Source organism: Staurois parvus, unplaced genomic scaffold (assembly GCF_062004578.1).
Source record: "Staurois parvus isolate SC_StPar_1 unplaced genomic scaffold, SC_StPar_1.0 ptg000709l, whole genome shotgun sequence".
Taxonomy (NCBI): Eukaryota; Metazoa; Chordata; class Amphibia; order Anura; family Ranidae; genus Staurois; species Staurois parvus.
In genome coordinates this window covers 1231745-1244901 of record NW_028318505.1, presented here as the reverse complement: position 1 = coordinate 1244901, position 13157 = coordinate 1231745, and the positions used below count along the sequence as shown (strand labels likewise).

At 48.7% G+C, this 13157-nt stretch overlaps 1 protein-coding gene across 1 annotated transcript in view; it reads right to left on the bottom strand.

The window, feature by feature from the left end:
- PGM1 (phosphoglucomutase 1) overlaps nucleotides 1-12541 on the bottom strand; it is an 88211-nt gene extending 75670 nt beyond the window's left edge. Inside the window, exon 1 of the mRNA XM_089653388.1 lies at nucleotides 12221-12541. Within this exon, the coding sequence (XP_089509514.1) occupies nucleotides 12221-12469 (249 nt within the window). The 5' untranslated portion in view covers nucleotides 12470-12541. The remainder of the gene's footprint in view (nucleotides 1-12220) is intronic.
- Nucleotides 12542-13157: the final 616 nt, after the last annotated feature.

Sequence of the window (13157 nt, the reverse complement as noted above, 5' to 3'; positions counted from 1 at the left end):
GCATGTGACCGCTAGCATGGATACTTCTGACATAACAACCTGATATCAAAGGGGCTCAGACAGCACATTATGACCCCCCACCCTTCTAAGCAGGGCTTTAAGTACAGAAACTCCTGCTTTCTGAGTCCCCCCTTGTCTCCGCACCCTACCCACCTCTGAGCACCATTCCTGCGTTCCACCCCCAGGGAGAAACAGCATGTGACGGGAGTCCCTGTGGGTGGGGGGCCCATGGAACATAGCCCCCTTTGGAGAGGTGGGGACCCCTGTCTCAGCTCCCCATATCCCTATTGTGTGTAAGTCACCCTGTGCCTGTTAGGGGTACAGGGAGAAATGTTCTAATATTGGTGTGGGGGGTTGTTCATTGTTTACTGCCATGTGGTCCCATTGTTCTATTGTGTTTCCTGCTTGGGAGCAAGCTATTATGGGATGTAGATGTTTGTGTATTGGCTTGGTGGGGGGTGTTTCCAGCAGCCCTCCTGATGGGACTGTCTGTTGGTGTGCCTCTCTTGTTGCTAAGTATAGGTTGGCCCGCCCTGCGTCATTATGCAGGGAGGGGGGATTTGTCCCGAGTGTATAAAAAGCCAGTATGAGTTTCAAATAAACAAGAGTCCCCCCTGGTCTCCGCCCCCTACCCACCTCCGAGCACCATTCCTGGATTCCACCCCCAGGGAGAAACAGCATGTGACGGGAGTCCCTGTGGGTGGGGGGCCCATGGAACATAGCCCCCTTTGGAGAGGTGGGGACCCCTGTCTCAGCTCCCCATATCCCTATTGTGTTTAAGTCACCCTGTGCTTGTTAGTGGTACAGGGAGAAATGTTCTAATATTGGTGTGGGGGGCTGTTCATTGTTTACTGCCATGTGGTCCCATTGTTCTATTGTGTTTCCTGCTTGTGAGCAAGCTATTATGGGATGTAGGTGTTTGTGTATTGGCTTGGTGGGGGGTGTTTCCAGCAGCCCTCCTGATGGGACTGTCTGTTGGTGTGTGTCTCTTGTTGCTAAGTATAGGTTGGCCCGCCCTGTGTCATTATGCAGGGAGGGGGGATTTGTCCCGAGTGTATAAAAAAGCCAGTATGGGTTTCAAATAAAGAGTTCCATGTTTATATAGACTGGTGTCGTGTGTGGTCAGCGGTGGTGTCCGTGGATCTGTGTTCGGACAGGGAAGCGGGAGTCTAACGGAAATACCCTAGTGCAGTCTGGGTTGGTTCCATTACACAGCACAAGGAGCAAGTCAGTTATAATGCTGTGCTCATGTATTAAATGGCATTCTGACAGGAGGAGATAGCAGAGTGACAGAAGATGAGCTCACCCGTAGGGATGTTTAGGGATCTGATCCCAGATGGAGGCCATGTGACCATGTTAGGTCAATGACGTCACAACCACCTCTGCCCCTTTGTGTACATGCAGCTGCAGCACAGGGAATGCTCTGGCCGTAGTCGATTGGGCTGCAGTGGGCTGAGTGACAGCTTCCTTCCCAACCAAGCTTGCGCTTATCCTTCCTCATCAATCTGCTGCTTCTCCATCGTCAGTGCAGACACATGCTGGGAGAGGGGCAAGACCTGCAAATGTTACTAAACTGCAGCCAGCAGGCTTTAGGACCCTTTCACACCTAACGCAGTGGGCTGTAGTTGGATGCATCTTTGACTGCCATCCAACTGCACAGACTGTCCATATTCCAGGCTATCCTATGGACATAGTTCACCCCATTGCAGTGCAGAAAAGTACACCATGCTGCATTTTTCCACACCCTAAAACGTGCAAAAACGCATGCAAAACGCACTGAAGTGTATGTGAAGTTTAACCACTTCCAGTCCGGACACTTTCACCCCCTTCCTGTCCAGGCCAATTTTCAGCTTTCAGCGCTATCACACTTGGAATGACAATTGCGCGGTCATGCAACACTGTACCCTTATGAATTTAGCATTTTTTTTGAGATAGATAAAACTTTATTTTGGTGGTATTTATTCACCGCTGGGATTTTGATTTTTTTGCTATATAAATGAAAAAGTCCAAAAATTTTGAAAAAAAAAAGTGTTTTTCTTATAAAATTTTGCAAATAAATAATCTTCCTTCAGAAATCTTGGCCAAAATGTATTCAGTTATCTGTTTAGTAAAAAAAAAAAAAAAAAACACAACACACACCACCTCAAATTAGTTTATAACCAAAAATTATAATTTTTCAAAAACTTTTTTTACATTTGTATTTTATATTTTTTTTAACATACTGTCACCCTAGCAGTACAGTGTCACCATAGTGACACTGTACTACTTGTGGGGGGGTGATGAAGATTTTTTTTTTTTTTACACTGATTGCTTTTATAGCCTTTATGGGTGTAAAAGCAATCATTTCTCCTTCTCTCTGGCTGCATTCCTGCAGCCATTGAGAAATACTGTGAGAGCTGTGATTGTTCACAGCTTGTCACATGGTACAAGGCTGTTGTGACTAGCCTTGTACCATGTGACCTCTGTGATCATTCAGCTTTCACACGTAGTAAGCAATGATGTCAGAAGTGACATCTTGCTTACTACTATTCATGTGATCACTGATTGGCCAATCAGTGATCACATGATCAGGACCTCACACAGAGGTCACAAACAGTGATCGGAGTTCTGCAGTGTCTGGAGGACACAGCAGGCACTGGGTCGCAGTGCCACACGCTCCCAGGGAGCACGCACAGGCAGTGAATGCGCTCCTGCACTGCTCCCGTCCAGCCGTTCGCGTACATGGGCCGGACAGGAAGTGGTTAAATTCTTCTAATTTCTTCCCATAATTTAAATCTACTGTGGAAGATTAATTGGCATCTGACCAGATCGCGGTGCTGCACACTCCCAGGAAGCGCGCACAGCCTGTAAATGCGGGCGCCATTTATGAACAGCAACACGCTCCTGCACTGCTCCCGTCCAGCTGTTTATGTACATGGGCCGGACGGGAAATGGTTAATACACTGACCTTCCTTTCCTCTTCCAGCTTTTGTTGGCATTGCTTTCAGTCCCCAGGCTGCTAGAAAGGTCCCAGGTAAAGTGCACTCGGTATCACTCCACATGGGACAGGAGCCGGCGCTAAAGAGAAAGCATTGGTTTATGCAGTGCCTGCTCCCTCTGCAGTGCCTGCTCCCTCTGCTGCCGCCTTGATGCACTCTGATGCTGCTGGTTGGCTCTGAGGAAAAGCCTAGTCCTTGAAACGCGTTAGCCGGTTGGAGGTCCTATCTGCCCTGTGGGATGACACGATGTATCGTGGATTTGATGGAACTATGTTTATTTGATGAGCTTGTGAGCAGAATACATAGCATTGTAACAATAAATACATGTTGTAAGGATAATGCACTAGGCCGAGGGGCCCTCGGTTTTGTTTTATGGTTCCAGTGGTTTTAGACTTCCCCAGGGCAGCAAGCCATATGACAACCAAGCAAATAAGGATGACATTGTAGCCAGTTGTCTCTCCTGGACCCACTCTCAAATGCAGAAGGATTGATGAAGCTATTCGCCCTGGGATGGCAAGTCCATATCGCAATCAAGGGTTGCCGACCCCTGGCAGTATCTTCTCTGGTTTGAGGGCCACATCAGAGGCCTCCAAGGTCTACATGTGGTTGAGCACTCCCGCTGTCACACTGTCCTGAGACAGGCTGAATCCCACATGTACAAGATCTAATAACCACAGAATTCAGGTTCCATCACTTTTGTCCTCTCCAAGACAACCCAACACCAAGAGTGTTCACATGCATCTTTGCTGCATTCACATGAACGTTCAGATAAGGCAACCATTGATGGTGAAGCTGTCCATAGACATTTATTTATTTCAGGTACTTGTATAGCGCCATCAATTTACACAGCACTTTACATATATATTGTACATTCACATCAGTCCCTAACCCTCAAGGGGCGTACAATCTAAGGTCCATAACTCACATTATTATTATTATACAGTATTTATAAAGCGCCAATAGTTCGCTCAGCGCTGTACATTACAGAGGGGGACAGAACATGTGACAGAACAATACCAATACAATGCAAAACATGAGGGGATCGAGGGCCCTGCTCTTTGGAGCTTACAATCTAGGAGGGAGGGGATGGTGGCACAGGAGGAGATAGCTGTGGGGGATGGGGTGGTAGGAAGAGTGGAGGAGGTCGGCAAGTTAGCAGGGGGTGGGGTAGGCTTCCCTGAAGAGGTGAGTTTTCAGGGTGCGCCTAAAGGAGAGGAGAGTAGGTGATAATCTGATGGGTTTGGGCAAGGAGTTCCAGAGGATGGGTGACATCCTGGAGAAGTCCTGGAGGCGGGCATGGGAGGAGGAGACCAGGGAACTAGAGAGAAGGAGGTCTTGTGAGGAGCGGAGTGTGCGTGCTGTACATTCATACATACACATATTAGGGACAATTTATACAGGAGCCAATTCACCTACCAGCATGTCTTTGGGAGGAAACCGGAATACCCGGAGGAAACCCATGCAGGCACAGGGAGTACATGCAAACTCCAGGCAGGTGGTGCCGTGGTTGGGATTCAAACCAACAACCCTAGTACTGCCAGGCGGAAGTGCTAACCATTTAGCCACTGTGTGTAGACAACAGGGAACATCTGATGTGCAGATCGATGTGACCCACTACAGAGGTCTTTAGGATGGCTGGAACTATCAGTGGCGTGAATAGAACCTTCAGGGCCGCGGTGAAAGAAACCATGAAGAGCCCCCCTGACCCCATCTCGAGGTCTTTTCCATTGGTCTCAGGGGCCCTTGCCACTGATCCCAGGGCCCTTTATTAAGGTCCCACAGTGCCCCCTTTCTGTATAGTTGACAACCTTTCCAAAACGTTTGCAGGGACAGTATCTATACCGCCATTTGTAGACGTTATAACATAATAACTATGATATTCACGTAAAACCAATTCATTTACACGTATTGGGATTGGTTTTCTTAGCAAAAGACATGGAGCAGAATATATTTATAATTATTTTCCTGTACCACTCGGCATCCCTTGTGACATGCTTCCCATGTATATCCGATTTTACATCATTTTATTTAGTATTTTACTTTTTATTAATAAATGCTATTTTTAAAGGTAATGCACTAGGCCTGTGCGCCCTCTTTTTGTCTTACACACAGTTTCTTTTGGATTTCCCTGGTCCATTGAGGGCAGCAAGGCCTGCATTTCTCTAATCCATGCGGGGATACCAATAGCAGGGAGTCTACAGTTCAGCGCAGGAGTACATGCCTTCCGTGGCTACATTCTTCTTTCCAGAATATATTTTGGCCTAAATTTATGACGAAATGTGATTTTTAAAAAAAATTTTTTACTAGACATGTTTAATGGCAAAAAGTCAAAAATATCGTTTTTTTTCTCAAATTTGTCGGTCTTTTTTTATCGCGAAAAAAAATAAAAAAACCGCACAGGCGATCAAATACCACTGAAAGAAAGCTCTATTCATGAGGGAAAAAAGGACAAAAATTTACTTTGGGTGCAGCGTTGCATGCAGGGGTGGACGGACAACTCATGGGGCCCCCGGGTAATAGGGGATCATGGGGCCCCTGTGTCCTTGCCCAAACTCAAAAAAGCCTATGAAAAAGGTACCAGGGGCATCTCATGAGGCCCCCTACTGACCCCGGGCCCTCGGGCAGTGCCCGAGTTCGCAAATGGTCAGTCTGCCCCTGGTTGCATGACTGCGCAATTGTCAGTTAAAGTAACGCAGCGCAGTATTGTAAAAATGGCCTGGTCAGGAAAAGGGGGGAATCCTCTGGAGGGCGAGGGGTTAAAGGATTTTTAATTCAGTGTTTATATTTCTTTTAGCTCAATGTGGGAATGGGTAAGGGGGTGTAATGTACCCCTGTGCTCCTTCTCCTGGGGGCTTTATAGACTCCACTATATGTTCCCACCATTTTACTATTACCCTAACCTCCTTTTTGGGGGACACAGAGGTAGGGAAGAGGAACTCGTTCCTCAATATTTGATGCCTTGCAAAGGAAGGGGGGGTCAGGCTTCGTAGCCCCCCTCCCCAGTGTAGAAAGGCATGTGGTCTACTATGGTATAGGAAGGGAGGGGGGAAGCTTGCTGCCCTCCCTGTACCTGGTTACACAGGCTGCATGCCACGATAAGTGTGTGTATGGATTAAAGGGGAACCCCATGCTTTTTTTTTTTTTATTACTACATACCCCCTGTAGCAGTGTGGGGCTTTCTGTGTCAAGTAGTGACAATACATTCCAGATTTATAGGGCAGCCCTGTACTGCTTTATTTATTTCAGGTACTTATATCGCGCTGTCAATATACGCAGCACTTTACATACATATTGTACATTCACATCAGTCCCTAACCCACTTTATAATGCAACAGTGTGAATAGGCCCCTCGCTAACGTCATGGAGCCCCCTGTGTAATTATATGCGCATACTTTCAACCAGGCTCAGAGAATTCTGCACCTCTTTTTTGGTGCAGAATTCATCGCACTTGAGGGTTGCAAATGACCATTTCCAGCTTCTCAGAATGGAAACCTGAGATTTTCGGAATGAATTTAGCATTTTCTCAAATAGCAACCCCAATATGGCTGGCCCCAGGCAGCTTTAAGGATCCGGCTAACACGACCACATGCAAAGCTGATGGCACTGCCATTCAGAGGAGTCTGAAACTCTATTCTGGATGCTTGCAAGGTCACTGAAAATGTCAAAGGTCACACAAGTGCCGTCCCGCAAGGTTATGGCAAGATCAGTCGTCTCCCTGTGATCAGCTGTTCATTTCCAGCTCTTCTTCTGCGTCCTCTGAGTGGCGGCGCGGTCTGCGGTCTGCGAGGGCTTCAACCTTCTATCGCTGCAGAGACAGCTGGCCTTCCAAATCACAACCAGCATCGGCCATGGCAGTGATATGGAACATTTCAATTATTGTTACGTTTACTGATCATTTTTTATGTTGTTACTATTAGTCCTCACGCACACGGGACGTTTTTACAGCGGCTGTTTTTGTGCTTTTTTTCTACAGTCAGTAAACCCCCCCAACATGTTCTCCCACTTGTTATCCTACGTGTCCATCCCCGGCGTGTTATCCTACGTGTCCATCCCCGGCGTGTCATCCTACGTGTCCATCCCCGGCGTGTCATCCTACGTGTCCATCCCCGGCGTGTCATCCTACGTGTCCATCCCCGGCGTGTCATCCTACGTGTCCATCCCCGGCGTGTTATCCTATGTGTCCATCCCCGGCGTGTCATCCTACGTGTCCATCCCCGGCGTGTCATCCTACGTGTCCATCCCCGGCGTGTTATCCTACGTGTCCATCCCCGGCGTGTTATCCTACGTGTCCATCCCCGGCGTGTTATCCTACGTGTCCATCCCCGGCGTGTTATCCTACGTGTCCATCCCCGGCGTGTTATCCTGTGTGCCCATGCACACATAGCCTGGAATCAGTGTTTTTTTGCTCGAAAAAGCCCCCCAAAAAATGCTCTAACATTGAAAAACGCAGTAAAACGTGGCAAATTGGTGTTTTTGGACTTAGAGCAAAAAAATATTTTTTTTATGTAAAAATACACTAAAAAAACTGCAATAATGCAAAAACGCTGCAAAACGTGGCTTAACGCTAATGCAAAAAAAACGCTAAAAACACACTTTTTTTTTTTACACAGCAAACGCTACCAGCATTATTTTTTATTTCGCTACTGTTATTGCTACACGTTTACTATTTTTTTTTTTATTTTGTTGCTCTTATTGCTACGTTTGCTATTTTTCTTTTTCTACTCTAATTGCTACAGGTTTACGATTATTTTATTATTGTGTTACTCTTGTTGCTGCACGTTTACTACTATTTTTTATTCTGTTACAAATGTTGTTACATTGTTAATAATATCGCTACATACTTGCCATTATTATTATACCTTTACTATATAAACGGATTCCAATGAGCCAGTTGTTGATGGTGAATCAGACACAGGCTCTGTATATAAATATTTATGGAAGACACATCGCACCTCTCCCAGCAGATCCTTGGGTATGCAGAGGAAAACCCACCTGATTGGTTGCTCTCATTACGTCATGTGATGTAAGGGATACAGACAAGGTTATCCCAAGATCACAGCAGATCCTGGTCTGTACTATACAGAGGGAACATGCCTGCGGGAATAATGCCCCTGACTACTCATGATCACATACAGACAGGTCAGACGGCTGGAGGTTCACATATTTGCAATGTGGGACTGCATGCAAAATCGCACATTCCTGCAATACACACACACAAAAAAAACGCACATCTCCTTTGCAGGCTCGCGGCAGCACCATTAACTTTGAATGCACCTTGCTAACGCACGCAAGAAAACGTGGTAACAAAGATCTCCCTCAGCTGGTCCCAGATCACGGCCATAGTAATCACACCCCTTGACTAGAACAGTCCCAGAATATAAAAGCATTATCACATCCCCCGCCAAGATAATTTCTGCACGAAGCAAACCTCTTCACCCAAGAGATGTCACCAGCCCTGCAATTACATTCTCCCCCCCATACACATGATTAGCTCACCCAAATCCAATTACACCAATCAGGGTAACCCCCCCCCCCCCCCAAAATAAAGAAAAAAATACTTTGAGAATAGGAAAGTGATGTGAATGGTTTAACCCAGTGGTCTCCAAACTGCGGCCCTCTGCTAGCCTTTACCGGGCCCTTGGGGCACTATTCCTCCCAATGGCATTAACAATGTGGTATTATTCCTAGAACTGACCCCAAAAGTGGAGCACTATTCCTCTACTGACACCATTGATGGGGCATTATTCCCCCAATGACACCAATGATGGGGCACTATTCCTCTACTGACACCATTGATGGGGCATTATTCCCCCAATGACACCAATGATGGGGCACTAATCCTCTACTGACACCATTGATGGGGCATTATTCCCCCAATGACATCAATGATGGGGCACTAATCCTCTACTGACACCATCGATGGGGCATTATTCCCCCCACTGACGCCAATGATGGGGCACTACTCCTCCCACTGACGCCAATGATGGGGCTCTATTCCTCCCACTGACGCCAATGATGGGGCTCTATTCCTCCCACTGACGCCAATGATGGGGCTCTATTCCTCCCACTGACGCCAATGATGGGGCTCTATTCCTCCCACTGACGCCAATGATGGAGCACTATTCCTCCCACTGATACCAATGATGGGGCACTATTCCTCCCACTGACACCAATGATGGGGCACTATTCCTCCCACTGACACCAATGATGGGGCACTATTCCTCCCACTGACACCAATGATGGGGCACTATTCCTCCCACTGATACCAATGATGGAGCACTATTCCTCCCACTGACGCCAATGATGGGGCACTATTCCTCCCACTGACGCCAATGATGGGGCCCTATTCCTCCCACTGACGCCAATGATGGGGCCCTATTCCTCCCACTGACGCCAATGATGGGGCCCTATTCCTCCCACTGACGCCAATGATGGGGCACTATTCCTCCCACTGACACCAATGATGGGGCACTATTCCTCCCACTGATACCAATGATGGAGCACTATTCCTCCCACTGATACCAATGATGGGGCACTATTCCTCCCACTGATACCAATGATGGGGCACTATTCCTCCCACTGACACCAATGATGGGGCACTATTCCTCCCACTGATACCAATGATGGAGCACTATTCCTCCCACTGATACCAATGATGGGGCACTATTCCTCCCACTGACACCAATGATGGGGCACTATTCCTCCCACTGACACCAATGATGGGGCACTATTCCTCCCACTGACACCAATGATGGGGCACTATTCCTCCCACTGACGCCAATGATGGGTCACTATTCCTCCCACTGACGCCAATGATGGGGTACTATTCCTCCCACTGACGCCAATGATGGGGCACTATTCCCCCCACTGACGCCAATGATGGGGCACTATTCCTCCCACTGACGCCAATGATGGGGTACTATCCCTCCCACTGATACCAATGATGGGGAACTATTCCTCCCACTGATACCAGTGATGGGGCACTATTCCTTCCACTGACACCAATGATGGGGCACTATTCCTCTCTATGACACCAATGATGGGGCATTGCTCACTCCCAACAACACCAGAACATTTTCTACTCCCACTGACCACAGTCCAGCCCTCCTAAAGTCTGAAGGATAGTAAGCTGGCCCTTTGATTAGAAAGTTTGGAGACCCCTGGTTTAACCTTTTCTGCAGGGTGCTACATAAATATTAAAAACAAATCTCATGTAACACCCCTCCTGTGTCAAATACTCAGACGACTGCAACCTCCCCATTAGTTTACTACAATCGTATTCTTAGCCCACGGTTTACTGAGCATCGATTTTGGACCACGAGCCTTCTCAAGGATTTTGCACTTCTGTTGCTCGCCTAGATACTCCAGACTGGTCCACCATATTCACTCTCCAGGTTATTAGCCCATTCTGATGCCCTCCTAACATATTGCACCCCTGCATTCCCCAGGTTATCGTGCATGCAATCCCTCCCCAAAATATCGTCCTTCATACTTCACCAGGGTATGGCGCCCTTATCTCCTAAGTACACAGCACTCCAATTCCTTTCAAGGTATTGCACCCCTACATACCCAAGATATAGAACCCTCATCCCAGCAAGACATAGCACCCCAATTCTCTCAAGATATTGAACCCCTACTTTCACCTGGTTTTGCACCCCCTATCTCCTATCCAAGATATTGCCCATTATATTTTCCCAGGTAATTGCACCCGTATGCTCTCCTAGATGATGCAACCCATATCATCTCAAAGACATAGCAGTCCAATTCCTTCCAAGATATTGCACTGCTACATCCCCAAGTTATTGACCAAGTTATTGACCCCCCAATCAAGACATAGCACCCAAATTCTCTCAAGATATTGCACTCCTACATTCCCTTGATTATTGCACCCTCATTCACTCCCTAGCATTTTGGCCATATATTTCCTTGGGTTATTGTATCCTGATGGCCTCCAAGATATTGCACCCCTAGCCCCTCATAAAGACATTGCCCCACACACCCCAAGTTATTTCACCTCTATCCCCTCACCAAAACATAACGCCGCAATTCATTTAAGATAGCTCACCCCCACTTTATTGCAACCCTATTCCCTCCCCACAGCATTCGCCCCCATATTTCTCCAGGTTATTGTACCCCTATCTAAATTATTGCACCCCTATTCCCTCACATCATAATACCTCAAATTCCTCCAGATCTTGCACCCACACATTCCCTAGGTTAATGCACCCCATCAAAATGACTGTACCCCCAATATCCTTCTGGTTATTGTGCCCCTCTCCAAAGACAGAATACTCCAAATCCATCCTCGAGATATTGCACCTCACATCCCCTGGGATATTGTGCCCTTACCAGAATGACTGCGCCCCCACATTCCCCAGGTTATTGTACCGAGGGGCAGACTGACCATTCGAGCACTCAAGCATTGCCCGAGGGCCCAGGGTCAGTAAGGGGCCCCATGAAATGCCCCTGGTACCTTTTTATAGGCTTTTTTGGGTGTGCTTTGAGTGTGGGCAAGGACACAGGGGCCCCATGATCCCCTATTGCCCGGGGGCTCCATGAGTTGTCAGTCCGCCCCTGATTGTACCCCTATCCAAATTATTACAACCCCTCCAGGTTATTGCACTGCTTTTCAAATTACTGCAACCCCCCAGGTTATTGCACCCCCATCATAATTATTGCAACCCCCCCCCCCCAGTTATTGCAACTCCCCTTTCCCATGAGGTTATTGCACCCCTATCCAAAATATGGCAACCCCCCTCCGAGGTTATTGCACCCCCACATCCCCCAGGTTACTGCACCCCTATCCAAATTAATATACCTCAATCCCCCCCCCCAGGTTGTTGCACCCCCACATTCCCCAGGTTACTGCACATCTATCTACATTATTGCCCCCCAAGGTTATTGCACCCCTATACCCTCATTAATGCATGGCACCCCAATTGCAAGATAGTGAACCCCCATACCCCCCGGTTATTCCATCCCCACATTTCCCTGTTTACTGCACCCCTATCATAATTATTGCAACCCCCCAATATTGCACCTCCATCCAGAACTCATGAGGTTATTGCACCCCTATCCATAATATGGCAACCCCCCTCTGAGGTTATTGCACCCCCACGTTCCCCAGGTTACTGCACCCCTATCCAACTTTTTGTACCTCAATCCCCCCCCCCCCCCGGTTATTGCACCCCTATAACGCTCTTCTAGCCCATGCCAGGCCCCCTCCCCCATCCTCCACTCACTCCATTAGCAGCAGCGATCTGGATGATGAGTTGGATCGCCTCCTTCATGTAGAATCGGCCGTCACCCCCGACCACCAGCACCCCGTCCTGTCGGTCGCCGGGCTCGGTGCAGGAGATGATGCTCTGGATGAAGTTCTCGGCATAGTTGGGGTTCTGCTGGAAGACGGTGACCCGCTTCCTGAGCCCGCTGGTGCCCGGCTTCTGGTCCTGGTACGGCTTGGTCTTCACACATTGGATCTTCAGTGCCATGATCGTCCGCAGACCGACAGAGGACCGACCGACCGACCGACAGAGTGCAGGCCGAGCACTGGGGAGGAGGGACTGGGTATACTGGGGGCAGGAGGGGAGGGACTGGAGCATACTGGGAGGGAGGAGAGGAGGGAGGAGGGGAGGGACTCGGTATACTGGGGGCAGGAGGGGAGGGACTGGAGCATACTGGGAGGGACTGGACTGAGAGGGAGGAGAGGAGGGATTGGGCTATACTGGGAGGGACTGGAGTATACTGGGAGGATACAGAGGGATTGGACTACACTGGGACTGGACTGGACTGGGAGGGGACTGGACTGTACTGGGAGGGACTGGAGTATACTGGGAGGATACAGAGGAGGGATTGGACTACACTGGGAGGGACTGGACTGAGAGGGAGGAGAGGAGGGAGGAGGGGAGGGACTCGGTATACTGGGGGCAGGAGGGGAGGGACTGGAGCATACTGGGAGGGAGGAGAGGAGGGAGGAGGGGAGGGACTCGGTATACTGGGGGCAGGAGGGGAGGAACTGGAGCATACTGGGAGGGAGGAGAGGAGGGAGGAGGGGAGGGACTCGGTATACTGGGGGCAGGAGGGGAGGGACTGGAGCATACTGGGAGGGACTGGACTGAGAGGGAGGAGAGGAGGGATTGGGCTATACTGGGAGGGACTGGACTGTACTGGGAGGGACTG